The sequence below is a fragment of the Anolis carolinensis genome, chromosome 6 (assembly GCF_035594765.1).
Source record: "Anolis carolinensis isolate JA03-04 chromosome 6, rAnoCar3.1.pri, whole genome shotgun sequence".
Taxonomy (NCBI): Eukaryota; Metazoa; Chordata; class Lepidosauria; order Squamata; family Dactyloidae; genus Anolis; species Anolis carolinensis.
The window spans coordinates 48143350-48162752 of record NC_085846.1 but is presented as its reverse complement, the minus strand read 5'-3'; the positions used below and the strand labels follow the sequence as shown (position 1 = coordinate 48162752).

General features: G+C 39.3%; 1 protein-coding gene across 2 annotated transcripts in view; it reads right to left on the bottom strand.

The window, feature by feature from the left end:
* Positions 1-19403, bottom strand: part of reck (reversion inducing cysteine rich protein with kazal motifs) — a 73719-nt gene that overhangs the window by 51910 nt on the left and 2406 nt on the right. The window contains exons 2-7 of one of the 2 annotated variants that reach the window (XM_062957889.1): positions 16166-16224; positions 11928-12002; positions 11097-11133; positions 10028-10113; positions 4956-5003; positions 1461-1498 (exon numbers count right to left, since the gene is read on the bottom strand). In XM_062957889.1, the coding sequence (XP_062813959.1) occupies positions 1461-1498; positions 4956-5003; positions 10028-10113; positions 11097-11133; positions 11928-12002; positions 16166-16224 (343 nt within the window). The remainder of the gene's footprint in view (positions 1-1460; positions 1499-4955; positions 5004-10027; positions 10114-11096; positions 11134-11927; positions 12003-16165; positions 16225-19403) is intronic. The other variant, XM_008112976.2, reaches the window with a different exon arrangement.

Genomic DNA, 19403 nt, shown 5'->3' with positions numbered 1-19403 from the left:
ACTGTTTTATTGTATTATAAAAAGAGATTTTTATTTAAAGTATTTATTTTTTATTTTTTGTCAGTTGCTTGAGAGCTCCGGTTGCTCGAGTTCTGAGAGTCTACTGTACTTTTATTGACCGAACTCTATCTAGAAATGCAAAGGCTTTATTTCACGGTAGTTTGGGTGATTCTTGGAGGAGAGGGTTGTCTATTTACACACTGGCTTCCAGTGTGGATGCTCTTAATCATAAAACAAGCATTTCTCAGAAGGCAAACCACTGAGACTAAAAAGTGGTTTTTAATTAAAATCTGAACACCAAAACTACTCTTTTGAACCTACAGTTTTCAGTTGCTATATATATCATATTTCTTCTATTGTAAGACACTCCCTAATTTCAGTACCACAATCAACCAAAATACATAAGAGATACCTGCAATTTTAAGACACATCCCATTTTTGAGACGTTTATATAGGGGGAAAAGTGCATCTTAGAATTGAGGAAACACAGTACATCGGGGGGCAGGGAGACTGAGAGTACCAATCTGAGGTGGGTTTCAGCCCCTAATGCCCACTAATGTATTTCTGCCACCCTCGAAAATAAATACCCATAACAAAATATTCATTTCACAAAAGATAAACTGGTAAAATACCTATACACATGGTGAGGCACCACAATTAATGTATACTTGTGCAACAAAAAGCAGGCAAACACATATGCACAGCAGAATAAGGAAAACCAGCACAGCTCTCTAACTTCTCTTACCTCCTCCTCCCAGCCTACCCTCTCCCCACCCAATGCTTTCTATCAATCAGGTTGCCTTTTTCTTTTTTCAGCACAGCTGGATATAATTTAAAATATGTTGGGCTATAGTTGTCCGCTATATTCACTTTTTAAGAATACTTCTAGGGCCTACTATTTCATTCCTGTCCTTACAAATGTCATGTTATTATAATTTTTCAGTAGACAATATGGAAAAATGGTACAAAATACTTTTGGTCAGAGAATGCAACCTAGAATCATAAAGTTGGAATAGACTTTGTGAGCCACCCAGTCCAACCCCCTGCTAAAAAGCAGGAAAATCACATTCAAGGCACACACACACACACACACACCCCATAGATGGCCACCCAGCCTCTGCTTAAAAGCCTCCAAAGAATGAGGCCTTTAAGTCCTTTCCCAACAGGGCAGATTGACTTGGCATATGCTATACAGGCTTCACTAGATAATATATCAAAGTCCCAATGATTTATCCACTGATAATGATAAGTGGAAATTAAAAATGTGAGAACATGTATTTGTTTGTAACTAGTATACAAAAATGTCAGTAGTAATTTTATATTCTTAAACTTGTCATCATTTTTGAACAAACTGTGAAACATGATATGATTTCAACAAAAACAGAGTAAAGACAGAAAATTAAGAAAAGAAACTATTCTGACATAATAAATGCTCACTATTTCACTCCCATTTTTCTTACCTGTCCTTTTCGTTCTCCAACAAATATTGGTCAACTTCCTACAGGAATGCAGAAACCCAGAAAAGAGAAGGAAACACACAGCATAATAGAGGAAAGGTTACAGATATGGGCAGTGAAGTATAAAACAGTTTTAGAAGAGATAAAGCTACATAATGAAGGAGTTATAGTTCAGGAGAACTGAACTGTGAGTAGCTCCATTTGCCCTGCCTCATTCAATAAATTTCAAAGAGACGCCAGATAATGCCCTGTGTTTATAACACACACTCCCTTCTTTTGACCACTAATGCTTCCATATTTATCTTAGCACAGAAAATCTATTAAAGGGGGAAAGAATAGCTGCATAGTGACTTTTATTTACTAAGTGTGAAAAACCTCTGTTGGAAAGGCTCTGTGAAAATGTCAGGCTAGAAATTCTAGAAAAAGAAAAAAAATCTGCTCAAACATATATTTGAATTTTTTTTTGTGTCAGGAGCAACCAGAGTTGCTTCTGGAGTGAGAGAATTTGCCCTGCAAGGACGTTGCCCAGGGAACGCCCAGATGTTTTGATGTTTTACCATCCTTGTGGGAGGCTTCTCTCATGTCCCTGCATGGAGTTGGAGCTGATAGAGGGAGCTTATCCGCGCTCTCCCCGGGTGGGATTCGAACCTGGCAGCCTTCAGGTCAGCAACCCAACCTTCAAGTCACGAGGCTCTTATCCCCTAGGCCACTGGAGGCTCCTTATTTGAAATTAGAAAGGGAGTTAAGTAGAATACTAATCGTTTTCTCAGTTTTTCAAACTGCCAATATGTATGCAGCCAAAATAGAATTACTCAAGTGCAAGAGAGGAGAGGAATTGTTTGAGGCTTCAGAAAACCTAAATACAGTAGAGTCTCACTTATCCAAGCCTCGCTTATCCAACGTTCTGGATTATCCAACACATTTTTGTAGTCAATGTTTTCAATATATCGTGATATTTTGGTGCTAAATTCATAAATACAGTAATTACTACATAGCATTACTGCGTATTGAACTACTTTTTCTGCCAAATTTGTTGTCTAACATGATGTTTTGGTGCTTCATTTGTAAAATCATAACCTAATTTGATGTTTAATAGGCTTTTCCTTAATGCCTCCTTATTATCCAACATATTCGCTTATCCAACATTCTGCCGGCCCGTTTATGTTGGATAAGTGAGACTCTACTGTATTAATAAAACACCAAAAACGCTTTGCATTTTTGCAAAAATAGAATAAAGCTCTGTGATGAGTGGGATGTTCAGTGGTCAAAGAATATTGGCTGACTATTCTGAGAGCAAATGGAAAATGCAAGTGCGATCGAGGAACTGGTTGGTATACCTTTAATCTTAAAGAGAGCAGTCCACATGCTACATGTTGTTGAAGAACAAGGAAACCACAGCATTTATCCTTTCAATATAAATGACGAAAACATAAAGTTCAATATGGAAATGCCTGTTTGTGAAGATTAATCCATGAAGAGTTGGGATTCCTTGTTTTGCCAGTGTAGTTTTAGGATGGAGTTAACCATTTTCAGTGGTGATGTCTTAACTTTTATTTTCTTTCTACAATGCTGCTTAAAAGGATCAGCAATATCCTAAAAGGACCTACAATAATTGCAGAAACATGAAAATGTTGCCTATCTCTTGCTCAGTTTATACTAGATACTGTCTGTCTCCTCGCGTGCTATAGGCAACTACAGCTTTGCATAATGGGAGAGAACCTGTGCCCATGCAGATGTTGTAAACCACTTGCCATATTGGCTAATACTGATAAAAGGTGGACTCCTAAAATATTCGGAGGTCCACACGTTTCTCATCCCTGGCTTAGCAGGGGTCTCATATAAGAGAAAAACTGGATATGAAGTAAGTAAGTAAATAAATAGCACACTGGGCATGAGTAGGAAACAGAAACAGTGAGACTTATGATTCTCTGATGACTTTTCCTTTCTGAACAGGATGAAGATTTCTGAAATTTTAGTTTAGTGTGGTGTGTCAGCATGCTTCATTTTACACAGTTCTAATATGTAGCTACATCTAAAACTATTTTAAAATCAACATTCTTGCAGAGAGGACAGATAACATAACATAGCAAGAGATTTCTGGTCTGAAGAGGAGACAGATTCCTAAAAATATTATTGCTGTTAATAATACTTAGCAAAATCCACTTTTTATCTAAACCATATTATTGGCATAAATATATTAACAGATTAATTGTAACATTTCTATGTGATCATACATTCAACAAAATAAGAATTCTTTATAATTTCCAACAAAACATCTAAATAATGACAGCTCTGAAATATAAGGCTGCTTTATTACAACAATTTGTTCTATCAGTTAGGCATGTTGACTGATACTACTTTTACTTCAGAAAATAGCCAGCTTTCTCCTAAAATAAAAGACAGCATTTTCAAGAATACGCTGCACTTCAAAGAATTCCTACTACATCAATTTCGGAATGCTGCCTGTAATGTATAAAACTTTAATAGGTGTCAGAGTTTGACACAGAGGCCTAAAGATAGCATAATGTTCCGAGTGAACCATAGTTAGTTTATATGGAGCCAGATTTCTGAATATGCCATTTCTCTTATCCTTCCAGCAATTTTCAAAAATGAAGTGCTGGAACAAATGGGGTTTTGGTGTGATCTAGCAGGATGGTTTTGATGATATTATGTCACCATCTCCCCCCCCCCCCCCCCCAAGATAAATTCTTCTGCACAGCATTAACCATAACATAACCATGACATGGTTTAAACAGCTCTATTTACACTGAAACAATACAGGAGAGGGGCAGGGCCATGTGGGCCAGCTCCACCACTATCACTCATAATGCAAATGTATGTCTGTCAGCCAAACAGTTGGTCAGCACATGAATGATCATTCCACATTCACTGAAGAATGTGTTCAATCCTCCTCCATTTTCGAAAGCCAGCTTGGGCCAGAATCCCTCCTCTATGTGCTTACATGGGGAACCTTCTAATACCGTGCAAAGGCAAGAACAGCTACAACCTGTTTCAACTGCAGTGAAGGCAGAAACATAGCTAGCCCATAAACTCCATTCCAGAACACTGTAATATATACAAGCTTCATATGAACCAACATCTCCCTGTGTATTCACATCACAGATATATGAACACAAAGCACAGCTTCTGTAAACCAAATCCCTTTGTAACCATGTATAGCCAAAGTTTCAGAAAGAAACCATGATTTATAGTCATCATGTTTTAACAGGTGTGTGTGTAATGTAGAACCGTTGTTAAAACAAGAAAAAGGAAAATATCAGATGAAAAAGTGGGAGAAAACAGGTTTATGATGCAAACCACTTGACTGGGAGCAACTATTATATCTCATCCATATCAGCGGAGATAGTTTAACTTGGTTTGCTTTGACTTCATAAATGTTTAAGGTTCAAAAATTGTTATCAGATATTATAATGGCATATAGAAAGCTGAAGCATACTTATAAGGGGGGAAATTCCCAATTATGTGTAACATACTCACCTCATATTCTTTTCTGCAAATTTTCAAAATACCATTTTTTGAAGATGCCTGAAATTATATTCATTTCATTACCAACTTATATTCCAGACTACTGAAAAACAAAACCATTTAATAAGAAACTATACAGAGAATTTACACTGTGGGAATTTAGAAAAGTCAATATCATTTTCATTCTTGTACAGCAATAGACTTGAACAACTTGGGTGTTTTAAATACAGAAAATATCATAGCTTTAAAAATTCTTTAAAATGTAGTTTATATTCATCAAATTAAAATATTTAAAAATTACATTATGTGAAAAACATAATATACAGTTTAAATAAAACCATGGAAGTGGATGAAAAAAGTGCTTGGTAACTTCTGAGTTCTTACTTGACCAGTAGTTGATGCTGTGTAATGGATGATAACTGAGACTTGGTTTGGTTCTACACTGACAATAAAGCAGGCTGGAATCGGCATCCCAAATGCCATTTCCAGTCCACTATGTAGTCCAACAAGACCACCCTGAATCGCCTCAACAGCAGAAGGGCATCCCTATTGCCCAGCTACCATTAGAACCCACAGTGCTATTCAAAAGAGTACTTCTGAGAGGCATGCTGAGCAACATTGTTAATACAACACATCTATTTCTCTGTCTTTCTTTTCTTGTGGCATTGCTTAGCCGTATAGCAAACTACTATACAAAATCCCAGAATACTTGTAAAGTATCTACACAAACACAAGATGATTAAAGTTCCCTTTATAAAGCTCAATTTGGCAGTACCCGACAAAAATAAATTGAGCTTTGTACAGGGAACTTTAATAATACTATATGCTATTTTGACATATTTTCTTTGTACATAGACCATCTTGTGTTTGTGTAGATAGCCGTATAACAAAGCCAGCCCTCCACATTCACTGCGGTTATCAGCGCATAATTAGTGTGAAACTGAAAAGTCACACATTAAAAAAAACTACTGTTTTTTTACTTGTGAGAACACCTCTTTTACCATTTCTACATCCTTCAGTACAACCCTAAGGTCAATTTCTGCTGCAAGATAACCATAGGATCACACTGGAAGACTTAAGAGAGTCGGGAAGATAGTTAAATCTGTGATTAATCAAATCCGCAAAAAAAATAATCTGCTAATGTGGAGGGCTGACTGTAGATATAAAGTTCAAGATGAGCACCAGACTAAGAGCCTTGAAATGTGATGAAACTGAAATGGAAAAAGTTTAGTATCTCTTTTGTATCCTCCATTAGAGAACATAAATAAGCATATGATCACATATGTTTCAGAAAGTGTGTTATTGTTTATTTGTTCAGTCGCTTCTGACTCTTCGTGACCTCATGGACCAGCCCACGCCAGAGCTCCCTGTAGGACGACCCCACCCCCAGCTCCTTCAAGGTCAAGCCAGTCACTTTAAGGATAACATCCATCCATCTTGCCCTTGGTCGGCCCCTCTTCCTTTTTCCTTCCATTTTCCCCAGCATCACTGTCTTCTCCAAGTTTCCTGTCTTCTCATTATGCGGCCAAAGTACTTCATTGTGTTGTCGAAGGCTTTCACAGGGTTGTTGTATGTTTTCCGGGCTGTATGGTATGTTCTAGAAGTATTCTCTCTTGACGTTTCGCCCACATCTGTGGCAGGCATCCTCGGAGGTTGTGAGATCTGTTGGAAACTAGACATGTAAACCCCACTTGCCCAGTCTCCAACAGACCTCACAACCCCGGAGGACGCCCGCCATAGATGTGGGCGAAACGTCAAAATAAAAGTACTTCATCTTTGCCTCTAATATCCTTCCCTCCAGTGAGCAGTCGGGCATTATCTCCTGGAGTATGAGACTGCTTGGATCTTCTCGCGGTCCAAGGCACTCTCAGAAATTTCCTCCAACACCACAGTTCCAAAGCGTCTATCTTCCTTCGCTTAGCCTTCCTTATGGTCCAGCTCTTGCATCCATAGGTTATTACGGGGAATTCCACTGCTTTAACTATGCAGACCTTCACTGCCAGTGTGATGTCTTTATCAAGATTGGTCACTGATCTCCTCCCAAAAAGTAAACGTCTTCTGATTTCCTGGCTGCAGTCCGCGTCTGCAGCAATTTTTGCACCTAGAAATATATAGTCTGTCACTGCCTTCATGTTTTCTCCCTCTATTTGCCAGTTATCATTCAGTCTGATTGCCATCATATTTTTTTATGTTTTTTTAAAAAATTTTATGTTGAACTTAAACCCAGCTTTTACACTTTCTTCTTTTGATGGCCTTGGTTATAAGGCTGCTCAGCTCCTTCTCGCTTTCAGCCATTAAAGTGGTATCATCTGCATATCTAAGGTCATTAATGTTTCTTCCAGCAATTTTAACTCCAACCTTGGATTTATCTATGCCCGCACGTCGCATGATGTGTTCTGCATACAAGTTGAATAGGTAGGGTGAGAGTATACAGACCTGCCGTACTCCTTTCCCAATCTTGAACCAGTCTGTTGTTCCGTGATTTGTTCTGACTGTTGCTACTTGGTCGTTAAACAGATTCCTCAGGAGACAGACAAGGTAACTTGGTATCCCCATTATGACCAAAAAAATTCGTCCTTATATTCAGCTACTGTTTCCTACCCAGAGTTATAATGCTCTGCCTTTCACTGGCCTTTATCCCCAATTTTTCTGAACTGACATCTGCGCTTTATCCATCAGCCCTGTCCTCACAAGTGGTTTGCACTAGCCTGCCCGCCCGAGCCTAGAAAATGTTTACTATCTTAGGTCACTGAATTGTTTTTTGATGGCTGTTTTATAGGCTTGATCGATCCATGAAAAATTTGATTCTAAACTCGTTTCAAAACTAGAGGGGGCAGTTTTTCGTTTTTGTTGCTAATAACGAATTTGGCCCCCAAAATTTTTCGAAATTAACGAAAATTCGTTATTTTCTAAATTAATTCGTTAATGGCGGACGCGCATGCGCGGTGGCCCAAAAACAGCCCGAGGGGGGGGGGACTTAGGGGGCTCTCCCGCCCTCATTTTTTGAATGATCTTCTTCAAACTTGGTACAGTGGTAGAACACATTTAACACTGATAGCTCACCAAAATGTGGAACGTTTCCCTTATCCTCTGATTTTTGGCAAATTTTCATAGCTTTTATAATAAACCATTTTTTAATAATTGCAGAAATCTGTTCCTGGTTTGAAAGTCTTATTTCCTGTTAAATTGGGTTGTCTTTACTGTGAAAGTCATTGTTCTACTTCAGAAACTTTGTTTTTGTGGCTGAAACTTTGTTAAATTGGTGTGTGTGTGATATATATTGTGTATATATATATATATAGTCCCTGCTTGTGTGTGTGTGTGTGTGTGTGTGTGTGTGTGTGTGTGTGTGTGTGTAGGTAAAGGTAAAGGTATCCCTTGACGTTAAGTTCAGTCATGTCTGACTCTGGGGGTTGGTGCTCATCTCCATTTCTAAGCCCAAGAGCCAGTGTTGTCCATAGACACCTCCAAGGTCATGTGGCCGGCATGACTACATGGAGTGCCATTACCTTCCCAGAAACACCCAGAAAATGGGAATTCCAGACAGGAAACAATCAGGGCCAGCTAATACCTCCCAACAAAGGATTCCCACAGGTAGGAAGCAGCCAGGCTTTGAAGCTGCAAGGCTATTCAATGCTAATCAAGGTGACCAATTGCAACATTCACACTTGCCTCCCACAGACAAGAGTTCTTTCTCCCACCCTGGACCTTCCACAGATATATAAACCCCACTTGCCTAGCTTCGCACAGACGTCAAAACCTCTATGTCTGCCACAGATGTGGGTGAAACGTCAGGAGAGAATGCTTCTGGCACATGGCCATAGAGCCCGGAATACATACCACAACAGTGTGATCCCGGCCATGAAAGCTTTCGACAACACAACCACAGTATCCATTCAAGTTCATGTAGCGTGGTATGGACTGGAGACCTGTATTGGGGGGAGGGAGGGTGCGAATCTGGGCCCCTGGGAGCAGCCGAGGACGGGCCTGGCCCACACCCCCTCGCATCCCGGGCCTCTTCCTCCTCACCGCCGGGCCCCTCTCGGTCTCTCCAGGCCTGAGCTGAGGCGAGGCGGCGGCGGCCATTTCCCCCCTCCGTCTTCCTCCTCCTCCTCGGCCTCCTTCCCCCTCGCCCCCTCCCATTGGCTGAGCCTCCCATTGGCTGAGGGGCAAAAGGAAAGGAGTTTGGGTGATTTGCAAAAGCTTTTTTTTCTTAACGAAAAAAACGAAGAAATAAGAAAAAACGGCCTCTCGCGATTCAAAACCGCGATATCCAGACGTGTGGACAACCAAGGTTCTATATTGCTTCAAAACAAACGAAAATAACGAATTAATAACGGGTAACGGGAAAATCGAATTATTTGAGCAAGCCTACTGTTTTATACTGTGCCATGTTGTTGCTGTTTTTATATTGTTTTATGATATTGTGTATGAATTTTAATGTATGACATTTTAACTTTGTTGTTTGGGTGCCTCCCCATGTAAGCCGCCTGAGTCTCTTCGAGGAGATGGAGGCAGGATACAAAAATAAAGTTGTTGTTATTAACTTGTTGTTATTATGATCCACACAATCAAAGGTTTTAGAATAGTCAAGAAAACAGAAATAGATGTTTTTCTGAAACTCCCTACCTTCCTCCATTATTCAGCGGATATTGGCAATTTGGTCTCTTGTTCCTCTGCCTTTTTGAAAGTGTATGTTGGCTATAAAGGTCAGCAAACATCTACAGTAGAGTCTCACTTATCCAACACTCGCTTATCCAACGTTCTGGATTATCCAACACATTTTTGTAGTCAATGTTTTCAATATATCATGATATTTTGGTGCTAAATTCATAAATACAGTAATTACTACATAGTATTATTGCTTATTGAACTACTTTTTCTATCAAATTTGTTGTATAACATGATGTTTTGGTGCTTAATTTGTAAATTCATAAACTAATTTGATGTTGAATAGGCTTTTTCTTAATGCCTCCTTATTATCCAACATATTCGCTTATCCAACGTTCTGCCGGCCCGTTTATGTTGGATAAGTGAGACTCTACTGTATTTCACTGTTAACAATGTAATTTTTTAAAACATACCTGTTTACATGCTTGTCGACATTCAACAACAATGGCTAGCTCACAGCAACCTAAGCCAACCCAGCCATCAGATTTCTTCAAAACACCTTGGGAAAAAGTTACAAAATATGTGTTTGTATGACTATTACCCTCTAGCTAAGAGATAACATAGAAGCATGTATAGTATAACTATTACCATCTACCTAAGAGATAATATAGAAGCGATCATGTCTCTATCAGGGAATTTCATTTGTACATCAAACAAATGCTTTCAGAAGTCAAATGTTTTGGTCTATACATGAATACAGTAGCTCAGAGGCCAAAATAATCTTTTTCAAAACCGTATTGAGCCTTTCAGAAAACTCAAAATTCTTTTCAGTATGTATCCTACATCTGTAAGATTCTTTCTAGCTCTACTGGATAAAACACTGAAAGATTTCATTATATATTTTGTGAATTATTATGTCCTTTTTATTACTTCTGTACTAAGCTGCATAGTTATGGTTGTCTAAATGTTCAATCAAGCTAGTTGATGAGGGATAACACCACTGGAATAAAATCCAAACTCCACAAAATAGGTGCTATTAGAGTTTAAATTTATTACCTGACTTTTATTGCCCTTTTATCCCTGGTCCTCACCTGACCAAGAAGGAATGTGGCCTCAGTCTACTCTGAGATCCCTTCAGGTCATTCTAGCTGACAACAGAAGGTACTGTACATCAGAGACAAAATGTTACTCTAACATTGTCACTTTTCTTCTCCTATACGATTTTTAACATTTCACTTTATGAAGAAGCCAGTGAAGCTTCAAAAGCTTTACATGATATATTTTGACCAAAAAAGTATCACTATTTTGTGGATTTTATTGTATTTTGCTGCATGGCCAACATTACTGTCCCAAATAATGTACCCTTTAAATAAGTTCATTCATTCATTCATTCATTCCTTTTTGTAACAAGCAATTACAACAGTGCCTTTTAAATGAGTTAGGAAAAAACTGAAACATTTAATTCATCCTATCCATGTCTACGTACGAATAACTCATTATGAGATAATCCTGAGTAATCTTAAATAAGGAAATACCTCTTACCTGGCAAAGAAGAATTTATACAGCCCCAAACTTCTCCCTGAAAAAATAATTATACGCTTACTTAGATGTCATGTGAGAAGACAAACATTTTTTAAAGATTCAAACAAAATAGATATGTTTATGTGGTAATTTAGCACAGATAACCAGTCATTAGGACACTTTTAGTAGTAATGGCATTTAGTTCTGGAAGTTGTGTTCATTTAGGGTAGTTTTTAAATACAATAGTTTAAGGTTTTTCCCATACAACACTACCTAAGATAGTAAGATCATCAGGAAATACTTTTCTCTCTATCCTGCTAATCATGAAAAGGGTACCAGGCAGTTATTATGATGAGGTGGGGAGATTTAGAAATCTTTCTCAAGGGACATCCATTTAATATTCTCTCTGATGACATTTAGCCTAAAGCTTTTTATGGCACTATTTATTGTCTTATAAATATATATACTTATTTTATTGCTGTTTAAGGTGCCTTGGATATGTAGGGAACACCCCATAGTAATGAAAACAAAACTTATTCTTGTACTGTCATCAAAAGCATTATAGCAATGCCCTCTCACTTTCTGGGCTAAACTGAAATGTTTGCAAGAATACAGTTGACTATCACATATGCAGAATAAACAATTATTTTAGAAAATGTCAGAATAATAAAGATTCTACCAGTTTGTTTTATCACAGGTCACGGTCCTCTATAATTACTATGCATGCCCAAAGAATACAACATTTCAATTAAAATAAACAAATATTTTATTTTTGAAATATTTATGCTGCTCAAGTCTTTTATTGTTGCTGCTTTTTTAATCTTGTGTTTTACCAAACTCAGAAATACCTACCATTGATTCTGGACAATATTCAGGTGCACGTTGTAGAAGGTGTCTCAAATGAGAATCACTCTTGGATGTCAAAATCTATCAAAATATTTTTAAAGAAATATTACAAACAATTAAAAATACAAATCCAGAGCCTAGTTAAGGGTTTTTTTGCACTTTTATCCTGGAGAACAAAAAATAAGTGTGTGCAGAAATCTTGACATATTTTAAAGCATAATAAATAGTATTAATAAGAGTCACTGGCAGGTAAAATCAGAAGTCACAATAAGTGAAATGAAGAGAAGATAAGGAACTTTCAGATCATGACTACAACCCAAAGTTCTGATGAGCTAAACACCACAAAATACTACTTTTAGCTCCAGCCTCCAGATGCAAACTAAACCATGTCACACTAAGATTATATAAATAAGACTGAAAAACAAAAGGAGCTGAAACTCCTGAGCTACCCTAGTAACCTCCATCCATTATTATTGCCATTACCCCAGATTACATTTTTAAAGACTTTTGTTGTTTATTTGTTCAGCCGCTTCCGACTCTTTGTGACCTCATGGACCAGCCCAAGTTAGAGCTCCCTGTCAGCCCTTGCTACCCCAACCTCCTTCAAGGTCAAGCCAGTCACTTCATTTTTAAAGAGAGGTAGGGAAAAAACTGAAATGTGATGAGGAAAGAGAGTAGAATAAGCATAATGGGAATGCCAGAGAAATCATACACAAAGTTCAAGCCCAGGTCTTCAGTTTTTAAAAAAGAATTTTAAATAGTGTACCAATCTACATATTCACACACAAACACATCACTTCAATCTTTCTTGAAGGGCCAACTGAACATTCAGAGGAAGAACATCCTGGCAGTAAGAGCTGTTCAGCAGTGGAATATGATGTCACGAAGCATGGTGAAGCCTCCTTCTCTGGAGGTTTTAAGCAGAAGCTGGAGGGCCATCTGTTAGGAGTGCTTTTATTATGTGTTCCTGCATGGCGGAATGGAGCCCTTGATACTCCTGTGGTCTTTTCCAGCTCCATAAATCTAGGATTCTAATACATCTCCCTAATCCCCAGCAGGTAACCACCCCTGCCAGACAGAACATCCAGAAGAACTGTTCTGCCCTAAGGCTTGAAGAATCACGGGATTAGGAAAGAGTGCTTTCAGCTATAGAAAGGAAGGAAGGGAGGAGAGACATCAAAGAAATATAAGGGAACATGAACAAAAGCAGTCCAAGCCACTGCCAGTATTAATGGAGAGCAAGATAATAGTAGACCAGGAGTAATGCACAGTAAGCCATGGCCTCTCTGAGGGAAGAAGAGAAAATGATTTTTTGTGGAAGGGCATAATCCCCATCAAGAAACCATTCTTGATACCAACATTTTTGGAAACCACTAGAAAATTGTCTCTCACATTCTCATTTCTATATGTTGTAGATTTCAGAAATGGAACTCTGCAAAATCATAGAAATTATAGAATCATAGAGCTGCAAGAGACCTCATGGGCCATCCAGTCCAACCCTTTTCTGCCAAGAAGCAAGAAATTTGCATTCAAAGCACCCCCAACAGATGGCCATCCAGCCTGCTTAAAAGCCTCCAAAGAAGGAGCCTCCACCACACTCCAGGGCAGAAAGTTCCACTGCTGAACAGCTCTCACAGTTAGGAAGTTCTTCCTGATGTTCAGGTGGAATTTCCCTTTTGTGTAGTTTGAAGCCATTATTCCACGTCCTAGTCTCCAAGGCAGCAGAAAACAAGCTTGCTCCCTCCTCCCTATGACTTCCCCTCACATATTTATACATGGCTATTATGTCTCTTCTCGGCCTTCTCTTCTGCAGGCTAAACATGCGCAGCTCTCCAAGCCTCCCCTCACAGGGCTTGCTCTCCACACCCTCGTTCATTTCAGTCGCCCTCCTCTGGACACATTCCAGCTTGTCAATATCTCCCTTAAACTGCGGCGCCCAGAATTGGACACAGTATTCCAGGTGTGGTCTGACCAAGGCAGAATAGAGGGGTAGCATGACTTCTTTGGATCTCGACACTATACTATTTATGCAGGCCAAAATCCCATTGGCTTTTTTTGCTGCCGCATCACATTGTTGGCTCATGTTTAACTGGCTGTCTACGAGGACTCCAAGATCTTTTTCACAGGTACTACTGTCAGGCCAGGCACCCCCATTATGTATCTTTGAATTTCATTTTTTCTGCCAAAATAGAGTATCTTGCATTTGTCCCTGTTGAACTTCATTTTGTTAGTTTCGGCCCATCTCTCTAATCTGATGAGATTGTTTTGAATTGTCCTCCTGTCTTCTGGACTATTGGCTATCCCTCCCAATCTGACATCATCTGCAAACTTGATGATCATTACTTCTAACCCTTCCTCTAAGTCATTAACAAAGATGTTAAACAGAACCGGGCCCAGGACGGAGACCTGCGGCACTCCACTTGTCACTTCTTTCCAGGATGAAGAGGAACCATTGGTGAGCACACTTTGGGATTGTTCGCTTAACCAATTACAGATCCACCTAACTGTAGTTTTGCCTTACCCACATTTGACTAGTTTGTTTGCCAGAAGGTCATGGGGGACCTTGTCGAAGGCCTTAATGAAATCCAGATACGCTACGTCCATGGCGTTCCCTGCATTTACCCATCTTGTAACTCTATCAAAAAAAGAAATCAGCTTAGTCTGGTGTGACTTGTTTTTGATAAATCCGTGTTGACTATTAGCGATGACCACATTTGTTTCTAAGTGTTTGTAGGCCACTTCCTTAATGATCTTTTCCAGAATCTTGCCTGATATCGAGATGACGCTGACCGAACAGTAATTGTTTGGGTCGTCCTTTATTCCCTTCTTGAAAATAGGCACCACATTTGGGACTTCTCCTGTTCTCCAAGAACTCTCAAAGATGATTGTTAGTGGTTCTGAAATAGTTCCTTCAATACGCTTGGATGCAGTTGATCTGGCCCTGGGGACTTGAATTAGTTTACAGTGGCCAGGTATTCCTGGACAACTTGTTTTCCTATTTGTTTTCCTATTTTGTCCACTCCATGTTGCTGAGGTTGAGGATGGTTGTGAGAGGACTGAGGCAAAGAAGGCATTAGGTAGTTCTGCCTTTTCCCTATCCCCTGCCAGCATTACCCCATCTTCTCCTCGCAGAGGCCCTGTTGCCTCCTTGTTCTTCCTTTTTCTACCGATGTAAGCAAAAAAGATCATTTTGCGCTTTAGCCTTGTGAACCTTTTTCCTACAGGAGTTGGTTATTCATTTGAATTCTTCTTTGGTGATTTCTCCCCTTTTCCACTTCTTGTGCATGTCTCTTTTGAGTCTTAGCCCAGTTAGAAGTTCTTTGGACATCCATTCTGACTTCTAAAATGTCTAGATGGGAACTGTCTTGATAATTATGGTTCAAAATCCAAAGAAAAACAACACAAGAAGTACCACTTCTTTGAGGCACAGCAACATGGTCAGCTCTCTTTTATTGTCAACAGATTTACAGCAGCAGAATAACAAGCAACAGATGTAATCCAAAGAACTTCCTGGCAGTAAGCATTTTGACAGAGGAACAGACTGCCCCAGAAAATGGTGGATTCTCCTTCCTCAGAGGATTTTAAAGAGTTTGTCAGCCATCTGTCAGGAATGTGTGAGCAATGGATTTCTGGGACTTTAACCTTAAACAGCAGAATCTCCTGTGTTATTTAAAAATGCCTTGAGTTGCAAGAATAGCCAGGGATGTGATTTCTAAACCGGACAAACACCTCTCCCCCTCCCACAAACCTAAACTGGTTTAAAAGGGAGAAATCATTCCTTTTCAACAGAAAAATGGAAATGAACTCCAGTACACAAGATTTAGGGAAAGATATTTTGACAACTGAGATAGAATAAGCTATAGAAACTTCTGGAGATAGTTACACCAATTTTTATAATTTCTACATAAAAGAATTTTAAAAGTATCTTTGCTATTTTACGCTTACAGCATCCAGGCTCATCTGACCAAAAATCTTCTGCTAATAATAACATACAGATGGAATTCAAAGATCAAGGAAAAGAAAGGAAATAACTAAAATATGAAGCCTTGTTTACAGTCAGTGTAACCTACAGACCAAATTCATTCAGGGGAAAGCATTTTCTTCACAATAAAACAGATTTATAATTATTTATTTAATTTGTATGTTCGATACTTAGGTCATATATATAATTTCAATATATTTCTCTCATATGGCTATAAATGTCATGAGCATGCAAGTTACATTTTAAATTCAGAATCACTCACCTGTTCACAAACATCTCGACACATTAAGTTACCCTTTGCAAGGTAACAACAAGATGTATCTGTAAAGAAATAAATCTGTTAAAATTAATAAAATACCTGTGATCTCTAAGGGACATGATGAACAATAATTCCTTCCAAGTTTATGCCATTGTGATTGAAATAATCGATGTCCAAACCTTTATGTCCAAACCATTGTTTTGGAAATTCTAAATTCAAGCATTCTAAGCAATTAAGTCAGCCAAATGTACACACACAAAGATCAAAATGATCTGTAAGCACATAAATGTATTACCAACACTGCTAACAACTACATTGACAAAGACCTTGGAATCTGTTTTTAAAATAATACTGCAACATCAAAAAGTTGTAAACTATAAACAGACTGAGGCCCCTTCTACACCACCATATAATCCAAATTATCAAAGCACATCACATAATCTGCTTTGAACGGGATTATATGAGTTTACATTGCCAAATAATCTAGTTCAAAGCAGATAATCTGGATTTTATATGGCAGTGTAAAAGGGGCCTTACACTGCCATATAAAATCCAAATTATCTGCTTTAAACTGAACTGAATGAAACTGAATGAATGAATTTTATTGTGACTGTTACAGACCAGGAGTACAAAGCAATACACATTAAAATAAGGTGTATTTTTAAAAAAAAAATACATTAACATTAAGATCAATTATTTAAAACATTAAAAGCAGGGTAGACTCATACAATCCAATTCAAACCAGATAATCCATAGCAACCTATGGATGTAAGAGCTGGACCATAAGGAAGACTGAGCGAAGGAAGATAGGACACTTTTGAACTGTGGTGTTGGAGGAAATTTTTGAGAGTGTTTTGGACCACAAGAAGATCAAACCAGTCCATACTACAGGAAATAAAGCCTGACTGCTCACTGGAAGGAAGGGTATTAAATGCAAAGATGAAATACTTTGGCCCCGTAATGAAAAGACAGGATAGCTTGGAGAACACAATGATGCTGGGCAAAATGGAAGGAAAAAGGAAGAGGGGGCAACCAAGGTAAAATTGGGTGTTATCCTTGAAGTGACTGGCTTGACCTTGAAAGATCTGGGGGTGGCTACGGCCAACAGGGAGCTCTGGCGTGGGTTGGTCCATGAGGTCACGAACAGTCGGAAATGAATGAACGAATAAACAACAGCAACAATGTGGATTATCTGCTTTGATAATCTGGATATGGCAGTGTAGAAGACACGGAAGAAACCCCTATGAAATACTGAGGTATGTACATAAGGTACATACACACACAATGATCTATACATTATTTGTTTCTTCTCTGATTCACATGTAAACTACAATATCTATGCATATATTGAGTTTTATCTCCTTCTTTCAAAATCCAATACATTCACTACATCAGCATTTAAAAAATTAACTAATAGCCTTTAAACTTGCATTTTGTGTCCATGCTAGTTGTCTAATTCACTGCTTCTTAAACTGTGGGTCCTGACCCCAAATGAGGTCCTCTTTGCTCAATGTGGTGGTCACAAAAATGCGGTGACAGTAAAAGCTTTCTAAATGCCACTGAGACATTAACACAAATCTGTTAGCAGCAACATACAGTGTTTACAGTGGACTGACTTTGCAGAAATTGCTTCAGTTGTACTCCAACAAAAGGAATACCAGCATGTTAAACAATCCCTGCAAATGCTGATTTCTTATCAGTAAATGTTTGGTTTTAATGCCTATTTTAAATACCTGGGGCAACCTAAAAATTCTCAGGTGGAAAGGAGTTGTGAGTGGGAAAAGTTTATGAAGTCCTGGTCTAATATAAATTCCTTCAGTTGTCTATGATATAATGGGCAGACACCTGAAAAGTAAGACCTCATCTACTTTGACCATTGAATGAAGTTTGAAGCTAGCATCAAACTATGGCGGCCGAACAACAAACTCCCACAAAAGCATGCAAAAGAAAGCCCTTAATGTGCTTCAGTGTTCTGAAGTTTGTGTAATCATCATCTGGGCTTCAAACTGGGTCCAGGATTGACTATGGAATCGTCTGCACAGCTAAATCACTTTTTAAAATACAAGTTTGAAACTTCCAAAGGCCCCTCCTACGCTGACACTATAATGCAGCTTGGAGCTGATTTGAGAGAAACCATGTTAGCCATGTTTACAAATCTGAAACAATGTCATGCAAGCTTGTGGTTCTGCTGCTCCAGTGACTAAGGCATAGAACAGTGGATTCAAATTGCAGGAAAAGAGATTCAACATGAACTTCAGGAAGAGCTGAAGGGAAGAGCCGTTTGACAGGGAAATGTGCTTCCTTCTCAGGAGGTTTTTAAGTAGAGACTGGGTGGCCATCTATTGGGAGTGTTTGTTTGGAGGTTCTAGCAGGGGAGTGCACCTATCGTATACCCGGGACCGAAGACTGGAGACCTCGGTACACTCCTTCTATAACTGGGACGTCATCCTCTTCCACCGAGCGCGCAGCTTCGGGAGGGACGCACATGGAGCGGTGAGGGAGGAAGGGGACACCCACCTAGCCAGCCAGATCAGCCGAATCAACCCTGGCGATCAATGGGGTGACAGATGTTGCGACCAGATCACCCTCACATCCTATTGGGAGTGTTTTGATTGTGCTTTTCCTGCATGGCAGAGAATTGGACTGGGTGGCCCTTGTATTCCCTTCCGTGATTCTATGATTCTAGGAACTGTTTTTGCTGTGCAGGTAATTAGATTGCCATGCCTGGAACTGAGGCCAGGAAGGTTATTACACTTACCACAGAACCTGGTTACAAAACCCCTCTGCAGGTTTTTCTTTTTCCCAATTTCTGGAAAGATGCACATCAGTGCTCTGGAGCCTTATGGGGTGTGGGGAGGGATCAGGGATAAATTGGAATCTGCTGCAGCGCGTTATGTGGCTTATATCGGACTTTCCTGTAACTTTTTAAATGTGCTTTTTTAATGCGTTGGCTGTCTGGGGCTGGCTACACAGGGAGCATACGACTCCTCTGTTGAGACAGCTCCACTGGCTGCCAACATGTTTCCGGGCACAATTCGAAGTGCTGGTTTGGCCAACAAAGCCCTATATGGCTCCAGTCCAGGTTATCTGAAAGACCACATCTCTTTCTACGAACCTGGGAAACATCTACAATCTAATGGGGAGGGCCTTCTCTTGGTGCCACCACCCATTCAAGCAGGCTTGGTGGGAACACGGGAGAGGGCATTTTTGGTGGCTTCTCTCAAGTTGTAGAACTCCCTCC